Source organism: Pimephales promelas, chromosome 15, assembly GCF_988280905.1.
Source record: "Pimephales promelas chromosome 15, fPimPro1.hap1.1, whole genome shotgun sequence".
Lineage (NCBI taxonomy): Eukaryota > Metazoa > Chordata > Actinopteri > Cypriniformes > Leuciscidae > Pimephales > Pimephales promelas.
The window spans coordinates 31,406,453-31,424,119 of record NC_142783.1 but is presented as its reverse complement, the minus strand read 5'-3'; the positions used below and the strand labels follow the sequence as shown (position 1 = coordinate 31,424,119).

General features: G+C 40.5%; 1 protein-coding gene across 4 annotated transcripts in view; it reads left to right on the top strand.

Moving 5' to 3' along the window:
* tmem260 (transmembrane protein 260) overlaps positions 1–5,818 on the top strand; it is a 42,178-nt gene extending 36,360 nt beyond the window's left edge. For 3 of the 4 annotated variants that reach the window (XM_039666750.2, XM_039666743.2, XM_039666735.2), the window contains 4 exons: positions 922–1,098; positions 3,392–3,445; positions 3,557–3,641; positions 5,059–5,818. In XM_039666750.2, the coding sequence (XP_039522684.2) occupies positions 922–1,098; positions 3,392–3,445; positions 3,557–3,641; positions 5,059–5,313 (571 nt within the window). In that variant the 3' untranslated portion in view covers positions 5,314–5,818. The remainder of the gene's footprint in view (positions 1–921; positions 1,099–3,391; positions 3,446–3,556; positions 3,642–5,058) is intronic. The other variant, XM_089120534.1, reaches the window with a different exon arrangement.
* The last annotated feature ends 11,849 nt before the right edge of the window (positions 5,819–17,667 follow it).

Here is a 17,667-nt window from a genome sequence, read left to right as displayed (position 1 = left end):
CGGCCTGTAAGAGGGGGGCAATAAACACTACTATCATTTCCCTGGGCAGCAGAACAGAGGGAATAAGGAATAAATACTTGAGAAAAACAAGCAGCAACCTGCTTGTTTTGTTAAGAGAGACAGTCTTATGTTCCTGCCAGGTGTATCCCATGATTCAAGATCTGCAATGGCTCTAACAAAACACGCATGCTTAGAAGCTTTTGCTCAGTTTCCCAGTCTAAATACTTCAGTTTTTATAATATCACATGAAATAGTACCTGTTTCTATAGTATCTTTTTCATCTTTTATCTTGGCTGGATTATGCAGAGATTTGCAAAAAAATCAAAAAAAAAAAAAATTACAAAAAAAGAGGTAACAAACAGCAGACAAACACTCGGTTACACTTTATTTGAAGGTGTCTGTGTTAAAGTGTAATTATGCATTTAAGTACTGAGTAATATTAATTAACTATGTCTACTTACTATAGGGTTAGGATTAGGTTTTGGTTTAGGCATGTCATTATGCATAAATTATAGTTATTTTTTATAATAACTACATATAATATGTAATAAGGACACTGTAAAATACAGTATTACCAAACACTCTATAGAAGCTATTTTTAATAATAAGTTAATTGTTTACATTATAACAACAACAAGCAATTGTTACTGTTCATTATGCTCCACATAAAGAGATCTTTGGTTTATGTACCTTTAATAATGAATATATATCGCAACGTAATTTGCGATTTGAATGTACATTAAATTTAGATCATTAGGTCATTATTTGAATAAACACATAGATCAGTAAAGCATTATATAATGTAATAACATGTGTTGTTATAGTTTGACTAATGAACATTATTACGCAGTTTTACACCACTCAGAGCGATGTCGTGTCGTCATGCCTGATGGTCAGTTTTTGCTCTGGGTTTGTCTACAGCAGGCCTGTGTTTGTGTGTATCGGTCTAACTGAGGGTGACCCCAGCTGGGAGAGGAGTTTCTCTCGTTGGCCCTGGGGCGTCTGTGAGCAGTTGGTACCTGTCAAGACCCCTTTTGACCCTGAAAAATGGGCCCAAAAAACTCTTGACCTTTACAACTGGAGCCAGTCACATGACAGGTAGCACGTCATTTTTGTTTGTTGTTAACTAGGGAATGACTTTATGACCTTGTAGGCCATAATATGTTCGGTTAATATGTAGATTGAAATGTTTCCACTCAACACGAGATGCAGTAAAATACCAACAAATTTTGATTCAGTTTCAAACTAATTATGATTAAAGGAGCAGATTAGTGATGAATTAAGAGTTAAACTTGTACAGTTCCTTGCACAATACTATGTCATGACAAAAAAGTGCATGATTTGTAAACTAATACATTTTGCATCACATTACCAGATCCATATATGAGTAGTCTTTTCTGATGAGTAGACTTGCTCAGTAGCTCACATGATACAGCATTAACCATTTAGCACCGTTCACCGAGCATTTCATTTCCGAACTGCCATGATTCGTGCAACAACCAACGTAATAAAAGAGTCAATTGAACAAGCTGTTTAGTGCCAATCACGGGACATTTCACATCGAAAGTGTCATAAAACATGCTACAAGCGTCGCAATGTCATGTAGCCAAAATGTACCCACAAACACTAGGTTTAAAAAAAAAAGTCATCTGCAATGGAGAAAAATTAAATTATATGGCTTATAGCGGCTCTTGCGAACGAGTCACCGTAAAAGTGCAGCGAAATTTACTTTGAGCGTCGTATTCTAGGTTTAGCAGAAATGTAGGCAGAGTCACGTGTTTCCAGCCTGGCTTGATAATATATACCATGATTCATGTACCATAGCATTCACATTGTACTTCCATGGTGCATATCCAAAAAACTTGACTTTTAATACTTTTTGGTACTTATAAACTACATCCTTCAGTTGTTTTTAACCATATACTATGAGATAAAAACGTTATGATGCATAGTTCCCTACATAGGCAAGATGGTCAATTAAAAATGTTGTCAAACTGTTTGGTTTGGTTCAGCTTTGCTCTGATTTTGTAAGAAAATAAAGAAATTTCTGAGGTTGATAAAAAATCAGCTCCAAAACTTTGAATCAATTTTTCTTAACTCCAATGTCAGCTCAGCTTGTTGCCTTTTTAGGGCAGTACACTGTAGAGAACTAGATTTGCGTAGTTCATGGGTTCGATCATGGGTTCGAATGAATAAATGCATATGTAAATTAATTTTTGAAATGATACTAGTGGATTTACCGTCAGGTTCCTCACTAGTCTGAGCATCATAACCAGGTGCGCCCGAGCATTATTCTCACCCCTCATGCATCTCCATTGAAGTGTTTTTGGTCCTCACTGATATTAAAGTGTACTTAAACACTGCTCTGACTCCATGCTGCGCAGACAGCCTTCGTTTCCAGCTTCAAAGTCGTTATTAGTCCGCTGACCCCACCCTAATGACTTTCTAAACTGCGGCGTGTCAATATCTGTGTATAAAGTGAAATTAGTTCTAGTCTCCAGCACTGAGGCTCTCTGCAGCCGGCTGGTATTCAGCAAGTTAATCGGGGTTGAATGGTGTGACATTACTCTCCTCTCACCCACTACAAGCGTGTCCATCCCTGCCTGCCAGCCAAATATTAGCGGGGAAGTCACACGCTAAAATATTCCTTTGAAGGAGAGGCCGCACGTTTATGAGCGATGTAGTGGAAAGGAAGAAATGCAGAAATGGGTCGTTCGCCAGAGAGACCGAGAGAGAGAGAGAGCGCTTCCAAAGACAGGCGAGGTTGAAGATCAGCTGTTGTATGGTTTGAAGATATGCAGAATATGATTCGCTGGATTAAACTTGTATTTCACGTCTGTACTCGACAAGACTGCCATCTGAATATACATAAACTTCATCAACTTTTCTTTTTCTGAAAGTTTCACATAGAGGAAGCTTTGACGTGATATCTAGAAGATTATCTAAGGGTGCGTTCACACTTGTAGTGCGGTTTGCTTGGTTCAGACCAAAAAAAAAACCCCAACAACATTTAGTTCTGGTCCGCTTAGGGTTCACGTTGCCAATTTTTAACACCAAACCCAAATGCATATGGATATGTTCACAACCGGACTGGTCGGTTTTTATTATGTATATTTCTTACCCAACTTCCAAAACAATGCTGTGTGCTAGGCTAAATGACGCATCAGAGTTGGTTTGGAAGCGGACCGAGATCGATCTTTTCAGCGTCTCGTCTCGGTCCGCTTATTTGGTGCTCCAGGGTTCGGATGGCAGCGTTCACACTTATTCAAATGAAACGCACTAACAGAGGAATCACACCAGAGTTCGTTTTAATCAAACCAAACATGCCAAGTGTGAACACACCCTAAATATCAAATTAAATGACATAACATTTTGTTTTCCACCCTATCAGCTTCCACCCTGGCTCCTGGGAGAGAGTTGCCAATGAGGAGATGTGGCAGGCCAGGTAATACTGCCCTCATCACTTTCAGCTTCATTGTTCCGTCTTGTGTATTAGTGACACAAGACCCTCATAGATATAGCTACATGTTTATACTTAGGTGCTTTTACTTTTTAGGATGAAGACAGCCTTCTTCCTATTTGACCTGGCTGAGAACACGGAGAGAGAACAGCAGGCCCGTCTATATGAGATTTCTTACTATGTGAGTAGGAAATTACATCATACATTTTTGGAATTGCAGTGCTTGCAAAACAGCACTATATGAATGTTTCAGGATATTCAACTTATCCAAAATTCACCCAATAGAAATGTGCATGTTGAATTTTTCCATGTTTTAATGTAAAAATACGATGTTCACTGAATATCATTACAGCAGCACTAATGCAGCATTATACACAGAATCAAAACCTAAAAGCTTACCTAAAACCTTTAACACTTTTCTTTTGCTACTACTGTACCTATTACCTTCAGGAAATGAACATGTCAAAATGATGCGTCTCGTGAGATTACAGTATTTGTATTACAGATTTGTATTTGTAGACTAATCATAGAAAATATAGTCATGATTCAAAAAAATGAATTTAATGTTAAAGGAGTAGTTCACTTTTAAAAAAAACTTTTGCTGATAATTTACTCACCCCCACGTCATCCAAGATATCCATGTCTTTATTTCTTCAGTCGAAAAGAAGTTAGGTTTTTGATGAAAACATTCCAGGATTTTTCTCCATATAATGGACTTCATTGGGAACCAAACGGTTCAAGGTCCAAAAGACAGTTTCAGTGCAAACTGCAAACTGTTCAAAGGGCTTTAAACAATTCCAGATGATGAATAAGGGTCTTATCAAGCATAACGATCACTCATTTAATAAAAAAAAACAAAGTTTAAGTTTTATAAGCTCAAATGCTCGCCTTGCTCTGTTCTGTAATGCACGTTCGTGACTCTCTTATTCGAACTAGTTCTTCAAAATTAACGAATCCTGAGTCAACTTGTTCATTTCATTCGTTGAGTCATCCAAATGACACGAAAACAGATTTGTTCATTTTGATGAACGAGTTCGAACAGGAGAGTCACGTACGCGCATCACAGAACAGAGCAAGGCGAGCATTTGAGCTTATAGAATTTAAACTTTGTTATTTTTTTTTTTAAATGAGCGATCGTTTCACTTGATAAGACCCTTATTCATCGTCTGGCGTCTTTTGAAGCCCTTTGATGCTGCACTGAAATTCGCATTTGGACCTTGAACCGTTTGGTTCATTTGAAGTCCAAGTGGTTTGAAGTCTATTATATGGAGGAAAATCCTGTAATGTTTTCATCAAAAACCTTAATTTCTTTTCGACTGAAGAAAGAAAGACATGGACATCTTGGATGACATGGGGGTGAGTAAATTATCAGCAAAAGTTTTTTTTAAAAGTGAACTACTCCTTTAACTGTTGACTCAGTGTTGTATTTAAGTCATATGCAAATAACTTTTTAAATCTTATACAAATATATTATAAATTCGTATAAAACTTAAAAGGTTTTTAAAATACAACGAGTCAGCAGTTAACATGAATTATAGACGACATTATCTTTAAGTTAAATTAATTGAAATCTTTGTGTTTTTTTTATTTATTAACAGCTGTATTGTCAAATAGTGGATGCCCAGGTAGACTACCCAGCGAATTGGGATAAGAACCTGGCTCTTGCCGCAGAACGTCTTCTCCAATCAGGGGGCAGAGGTTACGGTCTGGATTCCCTCCTAAGTCGCAGCATCCGCCACTTCAGCCGTTACCTTCAGAGAGAACCCACCGATCCCCAGAGCAAAGCCATCCGCTCCGTCATCTCACACCTCATGAAAGAGCGGGACAAAGTCAGAGACAGGCGGAAGGGTTGACTCAGGAAGAGACAGAAATTGTCTGAAACAACTCAGAGCCTTCAAAACCCCTTCGACACATAAGTGTAGATAGCACAAGAAGGTAAGAGGGAGGGTTATAAATATAAATAAAAAGAGAAAATACATTGACCATGTTTAATGTGTATTTTACAAACACTGAGATTCATCTCGCAGCAAAATGAACTCAAAATGGGCCAATATGTCAGAAATTTATACTAAGATCTTTTATATTGTAGGGTATGAGCTACTTATCCATAACCGCATCATTGTAACATTCATTTAGTTTAATTTCATTACCAATATTATTTATAAAAAAAAAAAATCAGGGATTAGGGAATATTTCATTGTTATTGTTAACCTTAGCCTGTCCTACATGAGGAGAATTTCCTCAGTGAATGTAAGGGACTCAAACTTCTGAACTGAATCTGAAGTGGAACTCTAATAGAATTTGCTATATTTGTGTGTGTGTGTGTCTCTTTTGTAATAAAATTTCACACTTTCAATATGTTAATATCCATTGAGTTTATGATCAAAGGTGTGCTGAACCTCATCCCACCTCTATCAATCTTTCCCTCTCTTCTCTTTTTGAATAATTATTCTTTGCCCCCTGCTGTCAGGCATGTCTCTCGCTCACTTTAGGATCACAAAGATTTGAGATTGACATTGAGGGGAGGGGAGGGGAGGGGAGGGGGGGGGTAATTTTCGGCGCAACCATAAGAGATTAAGAATGACCCATTAATCTGGGACAGATTTGAAAATGCAGCATCCTTTTCCCTGTCTCTTTTTTCTGCTCTGTCTACCCCATCATTTTCCAAAACAATTCTCTAATTCTCTTTAGTGCAGAGGTCTTCAACAGTCCCCTAGGGAGTCCACCAACTATTATTTGATTCTAAACGATTATTAAATTCTACATTCTGATTGCGTTTTTGTTTACTATGTGAGATTAACAAATTTGATTCTGTGTTGTTGGCACTTGAGGACCAGTGTAGAAGACCAAACCTTTATAGAACCAATGTTATACGTTATTAAAGGGATAGTTCACTTTGAAATTAATTTTTGGTATGTTTTAGCTTACCTCAAGGGTGTCTTAGTTTCCGTAGTAGATTAAATTTTAATGTTTTTAGGTCAAACCGTTCTTGTCAGTCATATAATGGAGGTCTATGGTCACCACCTCAAAGAGCATGCACAGAGAAGTCCAAATTAAACATGATTTAATGACTCCTAAATGCAAGTACACACTGATGGCCTAAATGAACGGTTTGTGTGAGAAAATGAACAGTATTTATATAGTTTTTACCTCTTGTAAGCACAGCCACGTCCAAGTGATCTGAGGGCACACGGGCGCGTTGTGGTTTAGGTTACAAGAGGTAAAAACGATATAAATACTGTTCGTTTTCTCACACAAACCGCTCGTTTCGTGTCTTAGGCCATCAGTCATTAAATCATGTTTAATTTGGACTTCTCTGTGCATGCTCTTTGAGGTGGTGACCATAGACCTACATTGTATGACTGACAGACAACAACGGTTTGACCTAAAAATATCAAAATTGAAACTACTGCGGAAACAAAGACACCTACATCTTGGATGACCTTGAGGTAAGATAAAACATACCAAAAATTAATTTCAAAGTGAACTATCCCTTTAAATGCAATCAGCTGGTTTTGTATTCTTGAAGAATGGTTTCATCCTGAGTTCAAGATGTCAGCTACACCTTATCACAATATATATAGCATTTCCCTTTCTCATGTACATTCATCTCTTCTTCCACTGAGCTGCTTTCTCTCAGTCCCTGCCGTCCCTGTTTTTTGCCTCTCTCTCATCTGAGGGATTGTGTGAACCCATGGAATCGCCGTGACCGTGGATGCAGGCAGGGAGCCACAGCAACACTGGAATGTGGGGTGCCTGAGCAGATAAGAGCTGAGAACCCAGCCAGCGAGAGGGAGCAAAGACAAGCAAGTGAGAAGTAATAAGTACATAGGATGGTGTATATGGCACGATAGGACAGAGCTAGAAAGAGGCGAATGGACACTGACAAGACAGAAATGAAATCGCAGCGCAGGGACTTGGAGACAAAAGAGGGAAGGTAAGAGAGAGGCCCACGATTGGTAAACTCAGAGAAGGAGCCAAAGAGAGCAGTGCAGTTGCACACACACACACACACATACACATAACATGGGAAGCCAGCCTCATTCCTCTTTGCATTTCATTTACATCCCTGGCTGTATCGACCAATCGGATTGGGAGCAAAGCCCAAGGCTTAGGAGGGGAATAAAAAGACAAAAATGCCTTCGCTGCTCTCATCCCTCTCTGATAATACCCCGTCTGTTTCTCCTTTCTCCTCCGCACCCGGAGAGAAGTAGATACTGTCCGAAATGCCATAGCAGAAGCGACACCTCCGCTCCCTGTGCTTTGCCGATAGACCCCGCCAGCAGCGGGCCTGAAAAGGGGGCTTTAGCTGCGGGGCCAATCTCCTCTACTTCCTCCTGCTGAGGGAGAGAAAGGAAGGGATGGAGGACAGTGGAGGAGGATGGAGACACAATATGTGGAATTGGCTGTAATGCATGTGTCACATTTCAGACTGGTGGAAATGAAACTTGTCCAGTGTGGCAGATCGCTCTCTGTGTAGACATGCTTTTCTTGTGTCTGTAACCAAAGCCCACTGTCGTCCTGCCCAGTCAGTCTATGGGGTTGCAGGGTTGTCCAGTTAGAGACACCTCAACCTGCTCTAAAACTAAAATCTGTTTGTTGGTGGCCGTTCAGGTGCAGGACTGGACATCCCTCTCCTAAGGTAACACTGTACTGATTCTCTTTCTGTTAGAAGAAACCCCACTGTTAGAGATGCACTCTTATCTTCTCAATGCGCTCCAATATAACCCTTCTGTTTTTGACCCTACAAACAATCCCCATAGTCCTGTCATCTGCCTCACTATCATCCCTCTTCCTAAAGTCTGCCTTCTCCATATCCCCATATCTTTCTTCATTAAACCTCTGAACAATGGAACGAGATATGAGAGGGATTAGGCTGAGGCAGAGATTTGTCTCCGTTTCTCTGGATTGATTCTTGAACCTGTGTTTAATCCCTGGCCTTGGACCCACATAGCTGTGGTTGACTGTCTGGGGTGGGCTGTTGGAAGCTGGTTGAGGGGGAAGAGATGAAAACTATGGGCTGCTGTACTGGGGGAGACACTGAGCAGCTCATGTCTGTGTTGTTCCCGGTGTCTTTGGAAAGCCCTGATAGGAATGAGGCCATGGAGGAGCCATTGAATGAATAGATGAATTGTATCCACCGTCTAGAGTGCTTCAAGACAGTAGGTTGAGTCCCTTTGATGATTTCAGTGTAGGCAATGTGTGTACTGTATGTGAGTGTGTTTGAAAGCCTGTGGATACCTGAACACTTAGGGCCCTATCTTGCATGTATCATTCATATTTTGCTCCTGTGCAAAGCGGACTTTTCCCTCCACAAACTAGGGAATGAACTTGCGCTCCCTGGGCGGTTCAGCACTAAACAGGAGGCGTGTTTCGGCACAAACAATCCCTGGTGCTATTTTGCAGTTCTAGAAAACAATTGCGCCAATGACCAGAAAAAACGTAGTCTAATGTCAGTGGCGCGTTGCGCGTACATTCAGATGCTATTTTAAGCGCGCATGCTTGGCCATAATACAGAGTGTGAACAACGCGCATACACTGTAGATGATTCTCTCATCTACACTGATGCATTTTACTTTTTGCAAATGATGCATTATTATAAGGAAAACTACAGACTGATCTCATGAAGTAGCGTGTGTATGACACGCCAATTCCTATTTCCATTTTTGGCGTGCTATCAAGACGCATAATCGCCTTTCAGCGTGTTTATGAACGCCGTTGACTTAACGTTATATAAATATATGACTTACCTCAACCCCATCCCTAAACCTAACCGTCACTGGGGTTAATGGCATTTATGACTGTTCCCTTACCATCCAGGTAAAAAAAAGATATGACTTACCTCAACCCCATACCTAAACTTAAGCGTCACTGGGGTTAATGGCATTTATGACGGGAGATTTGACACGCGGAATGACGCGGACGTTAATGGCGTAGACATCAGTGATGCGCGGGTTGATCCGAAATGAGCGGGTGCCTGCGGTCACCCGCGGTTACCCGCAGTTACGGGTCATCCAAAAATGTTTTTAATGATATTCGGGTCGCGGTCGGTCGGGTCGTTTGAAAAAAGATGCCAATTAAACATTTGTATTAATATAGTACTAGACACAATTTTTGATGAAATATACAGCCCTACACATTATTGGCTGAATACTGGCACGAAGATAACACACAAGCTCAGTCTAAACAGTTCTCGGTTCTGGTGATTCGAGAACCGCTGTCCCTGTGCGTTCGGTAGTAGCCTACGCAGTATCTATGCGCAGTATCAGCTGCTCGTGCTCATCACTTCTCTCAACAGTGGCACCAACATGTCTCGGTTCAGTGAACTTTTCGAGTTACTGGAGTAGGGAAATTCAGGATATTGATTTATTTAGATTCGGATGGACTGTCAGGCATGTCCGAAAGTGAGTAACTTTAGTAACTTGTGGTTTAGCGCTGACGCAAGACGCGAACTGTTTCGAACGATTCAGTTCGATTTAGTGTACTGGTTCGACCGGTTCACTAAAAAGAACCGGTTCAAAAGAACAATTCGTTCACGAACCGGCCATGTCTATGATCACTACAGTCTGCAGAGAGATGGAGGCGGCAAGAGAAAAGGTGAAGACTGGGGAGTGGAAGCTCCGCAACAAATAGAAAGAGTAAAAGTGTGGGAGACATTTGCTGAAATAATGAAAGATGATGACTGGCTTTGCCGTTGTTATGTGTAGGCCTACGTCTTCTTGCGATGCTGTGTTGTTACACGTCTATGGCCCAATAACGCTCCGATGAGCATTTGCTACTTTTAAAAAATGCGGTCAGGAAGCGGGTCGGGTACAATATTTTTTTACTTTTTTTTTTGCGGCCCGAGTTGCGGGCGGGTAGTTGAAAACGTCGGTCGGTTGCGGGTTGTTTATACATTGACCCGCGCATCACTGGTAGACATATACGCATAGCTCAAAATGCGTAGAGATAACACTCCACCTGACTCGAAAGTGGCGTATATGTTTACGCAAAAGTCATGATGTCATGTTGGAAAACTATTAAAACACGAGTGAAATTACTGTTGTGTCCATGATGAAGGGAAAAATAGGCATAAAGCTTACACGTTTACCCAAATTATTATATGCATGCTTAACCGAAGCTACTTTGGGTGTGTTTGTCTAATCCCCAATGTCACTTCTCTTTCTTTTACGGCCCTGACGAGAACATCGATCTCCTCGACTGAAGCGCGCCTGGTAAATGTGCCGTTATAATAGTATTGCGCCATCGAACGAGCGCACCTCGTTCATCATGCTCTTTAAGAGAACGTGATATGGCGCTCTGATTGGTTTGTTTCCCATTACGCCCAAACCACACCTATGAATAATGAAGCTACTTCAGACATACCCCTTTTAGATTTGCGTCGAGCGCAAGAGTCATTTATCCCACCGGTTAAATAGCAACAGCGCCGAGATCTGCCCACAAAAATGATTGCGCTTTGCACTTGACACTTGCGTTTTAGATCGTTAAAATAGGACTCTTAATTGTATTCTGAATGTGTAGACTTTGGTCATTTCAAGGATTGACAACTGCGTTCAACCAATTTAACTCTCAAAAAGACCCCCAAATTTTCATAGTGTAGAGGATTGAACTAAGGTATATCCTGTTTTTATTCATTTATCAATTCACTCTCCACCGTAAGTTGCTCCGACCACCTCTGTAGTTTAGGAAAGGCCCATAAATTTGATTTGTAGGGTCCAGGACCGAAGTTGTTTAATGGTACTATAGGGAGGTTTTTCTCCCTGGGAACAAATAATAGACCAGAGTTATTCAACACCTGAAGGGCCGTTGTCTTGCAGAGTTTACTTCCAACCCTGATCAATCTTACTTGTAATTTTCTTGTAATCCTTAAGACATTGATCAGGTGTGTTTGATTAGAGTTGGAGCTAAAGTCGACAGGACATTAGCCCTCAAGAACAGTTGAACAGCTCTGTTAAAAAAAATACCAAAGAAGACCTTATTTGAACATCTTAGTAAAAGGACGAGCTGGCAAATGATTTGCCGGAATGTGAAATCTTTGGGGTGACTCCCATCAGCACAGAATTGTGATGAATGAGCAATTATGATGTGATAGTTCAGACCGAGGTCTCATTGCAAAACTTCAGACCTGTATCTAAAGATCAGAAAAAGATCAGATTTTTATGTGGTTTGTGCTGTTCTCACTGTTATCCATTTGGGCTACTTTTGTGGGCAGTCTGGACCGTAGCTGTTCCTTATATCACTCATGCATACTGTTTAAGACCAGCTTATATAATATCTGTCTGCATTCAATCATTTATACAACTGAGCAACAGGCTACACTAAGACCACTGTGATCCTTTTGGAATATCTAAAGATACTATGACCAACCGCCGTTTCATAAAAGATCCTTAGCTTTGCAGCTTAACATAGGAATAGCCTCATTTTCTGATACGTGTATAGATCTATTTAAATAATGGTGAGGTAAACTCACAAATTAAACACCTTTATGAATGCCTGCAGGCTCTGAAAAAATATGTCTCATTGTACAAAAAAGCCCTCAGAATGGGTGAGATGATATCTTACCTTTCATGTGATGAGATGCTCTAAGTGAGTGGATGTGTGTTTGTGTGTGTGTGCCCAGAGCAGTGTTTCCAATTAAACGGACCTGTCTTCCTTCTCCCTCCGGTTCTAATTTTGTGCCACATTAAAGGAGTGCGACGCCATTGAGGACACAGAGCCACATTTTCATAATTTGCTGCCTGAATGTGCTTGCATCTGTGGCTGTGAACGCATGCCTGAGGAAGAGGAACAGCCACCATCCACTGAGAAAGAGAAACAATATTCATAGCTGCAATATCAAGTATGTTTTCTCTAATTTACTGGTCGACGATGCGACGAGACACAGACAGATGCCTCGTTCTACTTCTGACATACTCCACGTGCTTTCTCTACTTCCCAACGACCGCACGAATGGTTTTGGAACTTGTTCAGTTTAGAAAACCTCAAGTTTGTTGCAGTGCAATGTGATTACGATCATGCCTTGTGTAGATTCGCTGGTCTAAAGGTAGCACATACAACATGAATGCTGTAAGGGACAGTTCACTTTGAAATTCATTTTTGGGATGTTTTATCTTACCTTAAGGGCATCCAAGATGTAGGTGTCTTTGTTTCCGCGGTAGTTTCAATTTTTATATTTTTAGGTCAAACCGTTCGTGTCTATCAGTCATATAATGGAGGTCTATGGTCACCACCTCAAAGAGCGTGCACAGAGAAGTGCAAATTAAACATGATTTAATGACTCGTCAATGTAAGTACACATTGATGGCCTAAGACACGAAACGAGCGGTTTGTGTGAGAAAACGAACAGTATTTATATCGTTTTTACCTCTTGTAACCACAGTCACAAAGCGCCCACGCCTGGACGTGGCTGTGCTTATAAACGATATAAATACTGTTCGTTTTCTCACACAAACCGCTCGTTTCGTGTCTTAGGCCATCAATGTGTACTTACATTGACGAGTCATTAAATCATGTTTAATTGGGACTTCTCTGTGCACGCTCTTTGAGGTGGTGACCATAGACCTGCATTATATGACTGATAGACACGAACGGTTTGACCTAAAAATATCAAAATAGAAACTGCTGCGGAAACAAAGACACCTACATCTTGGATGCCCTTGAGGTAAGGTAATGCCCTTGATTGTATGATCCCTTTAAAATAACTTTTTGTAATGGACGGACTACAATTTCGCTGAATAACAAGTGGTGGTTTGAATATGAGAATTGAAAATAACATTTAAAAAATTGAGTGATCAGATTTGGTGGAATTTTCTCTTGTTTGGATCCAAACAGCATGTTTTAATAAAATACCAAGTCCAGCTCGTTCATTACAGCGATGTTGATGGTCAATCAATGGATTAACTTGGAAGGTTACTGCATACTGTAGTTTCATTGGTTTACATTTCATATTGCAAGAAACATTTAATCAGGGATTGCTTGGTTGACACTTTTTCATCATTTCTTGTGGAAAATATTTGTGAAGGGCTTAAACGGATGAATCACGTTCTGAAAAGTTTACATTTCCACCCTGACAGACAGGAGCTAATCGCAGCATTGGGGGAACATTGGGAAAATGTTTCATAATGGGCAGACACCGGCTAATCTAAAAAGCTCCCCATTTACAAATGGAAATCCCAGGATCCAATTGGGCTAATGAAGAGAGTTGAGCGGGATAATACGATGTGCTGTAATGCTGTGTAAGAGGCCTGTAATGTTGTGTTGGTGGTGAAGCCTCTGTGCTGTGAGTTGTGTGACTGACTGGTGAGACTTCCAGAGCCCGAAGGCCTGGCTGCGACTCTCAGCGCCTGCCTCAAGAGACCTCTTCCTAGGAGGATCTGTCTTTCTCACCCTTTTGGAGGAGGAGGGAATTCGGCATGCTGAAGTGGTGCAGAATGGACTCTCCTCTGATCTCTTGCCCCATCCGTTCCTACTGTTCTCCATCTGTTTTTCAGTTTCAGACGTGGGTTCGAACAGAAAATCAACTGAATGAGTACTGTACATTTTCAGTCTTTCTCCATGTGTTACTCTCGCTTGTTGTCCCGCTTGGACTCGTTTCTCTAGTGCTATACCAGCTAATAAAGGTCTTCGGGATTACTACAAACGTCCAGGCTGGTGTTTTGGAGCTGGTTGGACCGTGGCCCTCCAGGAGTGGAGTTTGACTAGTGATAGCATAATACTTTTAATCTCTCTGAGGTCTTAATTAATCATACTGTAAACTTAAAGTATTGACCCACTTATTCACCGCTCGGCTCCGTCCCACGCCCCCCTCGCCACAGGCGTTAAGTATCCAGACAACGTGTACTCCAGTTTGGCCAATTACAACACACCGGCCCAAACTAACCAATCGGAGCCCACTGCCTGTTTCTGAGGGAGTAGTTTTCATAGAATCAGGAAGTCAACAGGTCGTTCATATGACAGAGGAGAACACGTGCTGACAATTCACCTTTGGCTAAGCCCCGCCCCCCTTAGTTACTGTTGCTACATCCGTCAAACTTCATCTGCGCTCTGCATGGCTTATGCTGTGACAGCTCTTCCTGCTGAAATGTTATCAAACTTTTATGAAGCAGAAAATGCAAATAAAGTGTCCGATAGAAGTGGGCAAAAGGGGCCGCAATATGCGTGCGAAGGCTATATTCAAGACATACCGGTGAAACGCAAGAAACAACAAGGCATCCAAATAGGCTAGAGGCAAAAGCATAACGTTACCGGTCACAGTCAAAAAATGAACCACCACATATCCTAATCGAGACGGAGGCTGGGACTAACAATATCAGGGAGCAACACTGTTTATGCAAAGCTGGGTAGGTCTCTATTCACTTCTATAATCGTTATTACAAAGCAAACGGACTACACGAGTATAACGTTGTATTTATTAGCAGCGTGTGCTAGCGTATCAACAACCGGTATGAAAACCGAAATCATAACCTAAAACATTATAAAACGGTCTAACTAGTATAACTTCACAGTAAGGTTAGAAGCAAAAAATATGTGCTTGTTGATGTTTGAGGGGTTTAACTGACTGAGGACGTCCATACAGTTTAATCCAAACACGACACTTGTCAGGATTTGACTTCGGTTTTGGGAAGGGAAAAAACGGACACCCCCCTCCAACCTCTCTGGGGTTACAAATGTGTATCATGTGTTACAAATGCCCCAGGCACAACGTTTAACCATATTTTTGATAAAACTACGACGGTAATAGCCTGCCGAGACCAAAAATATGAGACGCCTGTGTTGAAAGTCAATGGAGCGCTGTGAAAAAGTGTCGGACCTGTGATTGGTCAATCTATATTCTAGGGCGTGGCTTAGCCAAAGGCGAATTAAGGTGAAATTTATGAAAAATAAGACTTTTTACAAAAGAAAAACCACGAATACATGTTATATTGCACCCCATAAACACAACCATGCAAAGAAAAAAAGCAGTAAACCACCCCTTTAAAGCTTTAAAGGGATACTCCACTTTTTTTAGAAATATTTTTTTTTAGAAATTAAAAAAAAAAAAGTGGAGTAGGCAGTACAAACACGTTTTTAGGTTGAAACAACTTTTTTTTGAGATTCTATGTACTTAAAGGATACTTCATATATTTTTTAAAAGAAAATATCATTTTTTAAAAGAGAAAATAGCTATTTTTTTTTACGAATTTTGCATGCAAACACATGCCCAGTGTCCATTGTCAATAGTATAGAGAGGAATGAAGTACTGCTCACACGTCACTTTCAAAAGAAGCAGATTTAACAGCAAATTCACATGACCAACTTGAGCATGAAGTGAAATCTGTGTGGGGAACTTTTTTGCCCTCACGTCAAACTCCAGATCGCGCATATTCCTATTGGCATGACTGGATTTTGCCCACAAAAATTTGACCACCGCACATATCCACATCTGTCTACTGCAAAACAAGATAGTTGTAAATATTAGTTACTGGGTTCATCACCAGTTTTTAATTCATGCTGTCATTAGGTTAAAAAACAACAACAACAACAACATACAAAGAGGACTTTACACTTAGCACTCCGAATGATTGTTATATTGGTACTTCAAATAATGGTATTACCATTGTACATGTCCAAAATAAACAAGTCGAAACCATAGTATGACTATGGTACCTTGCACAAACAGTGCCCTCTCTTCTAATACCTGTTTCCTTTCTACCCCTTGTTGTCACTGGTTTTCACCATAGAGCGACGGCCCCTCCCCCTCTCTCGTGCAGTCGCTCTCGCAGATGTGCACAAACAAGAAGAGATTAAAGCAAAACGAATCTAAACAGACAAACGGAATTAGACTGACGGGTGTTGGTGGCCTGGGTTGGAGTGATAAACACAGTGATGCTGAGTGTGTGTGTCTGTGTGCATGTGTGTTTGTGCATGTGTGTGCTTTCTAGTGTCTAGAGGATTAACAGTGGTTAGGTGTGTATGCTGGGTTGATTGCTTTTGGGTACTGCAAAGTGTTTGTATAATGCATTCTTGTTTTTGTAATTGTTTCTTTTTAATTTCTATGTGACATCAGCCTGAACCCAGTGTTTTTTTAACTGACACGTAAATATGTACAAATTCAAAATATATGCGCACATATGCTGTATACAAACTTAAATGCTAACATATACTTTTGTTCACGTCAATATTTAGGTCCTGGCCACCATTTCTTAGTTTTTCGTGATTTTTTAAAATAAACTTCACGAATTCATTTTAAAAGGTAATTTTTAAAAATTAAAATAATATATTTATAATCTCAAGAGGTAAATCTCCATGCATGATAGTATTATAAAAAAATAAATAAAATGTTTTAAAATAGTTTTAGATTGTTGTACCACACAGGATACTTCTAAAAATGTAGCTGAAACAGTAGAGAGTTGGCGCTTGCAACGCCAAGGTCATGGGTTTGATTCCCATGTAAGTGTGTACCTTGAAATGCAATTTATTGGATAAAAGTGTCTGCCAAATGCATAAATGTGAAAACAATTCATGTCATCAAAATGCGAGAGATAATAAATAAGACGCTACTACTACATTTTCACACATAAATCGACAGAAGTCATGCGTGCATGTAGAGTCACTCCAGTGCAACTCTTCAAAGTGTCTTGTACTTGATGTGTGTGTGCCCAGTCAGCAGGCATAAGTGTGTCTGAAGGTGAGAGTGTGTCAATGGCCACTAATGGGTTGTTTTGATCACCTGTCTGTGTCTGATTTCAAAGCTGCAGGCTACAATTTCATAGGAGATGGAATGTGTGTGTATGTGTGTTAGAGAGTGTGTGGAACATTGGTCTGGCAGACACATTTTAGATCAGATGTGTGGATGACCACCTGCTTCCAACTTATCGTCTCTTACAGAACCGCCAATTACTTTAAAAGCTTGAACTTTTTACAGCTGCAGTGTGTAATTTCTGCACCACCAAATGGAATTAAAATAAATTACTGTTTCCATACAGGTTTCCATCTTCCAAATGCTATCCCAAACCCAACGCCATTGGTGTTGTTTTTGCAGGGGTAGTGTATCCAGAAATGTGATAAACTGGGTAAATGTTGAAAAGATTGCATATTTCACAAGTTGCGATGTAACAGAGGCATCAACCGATAATTTCTTCTGTATTTTGCCGGAGTGTAACGGATTATCTAAGGCCACGTCCACACGAAGCCGGGGCGTCCCCTATCCATTTTTTTTTCCCTTGTTC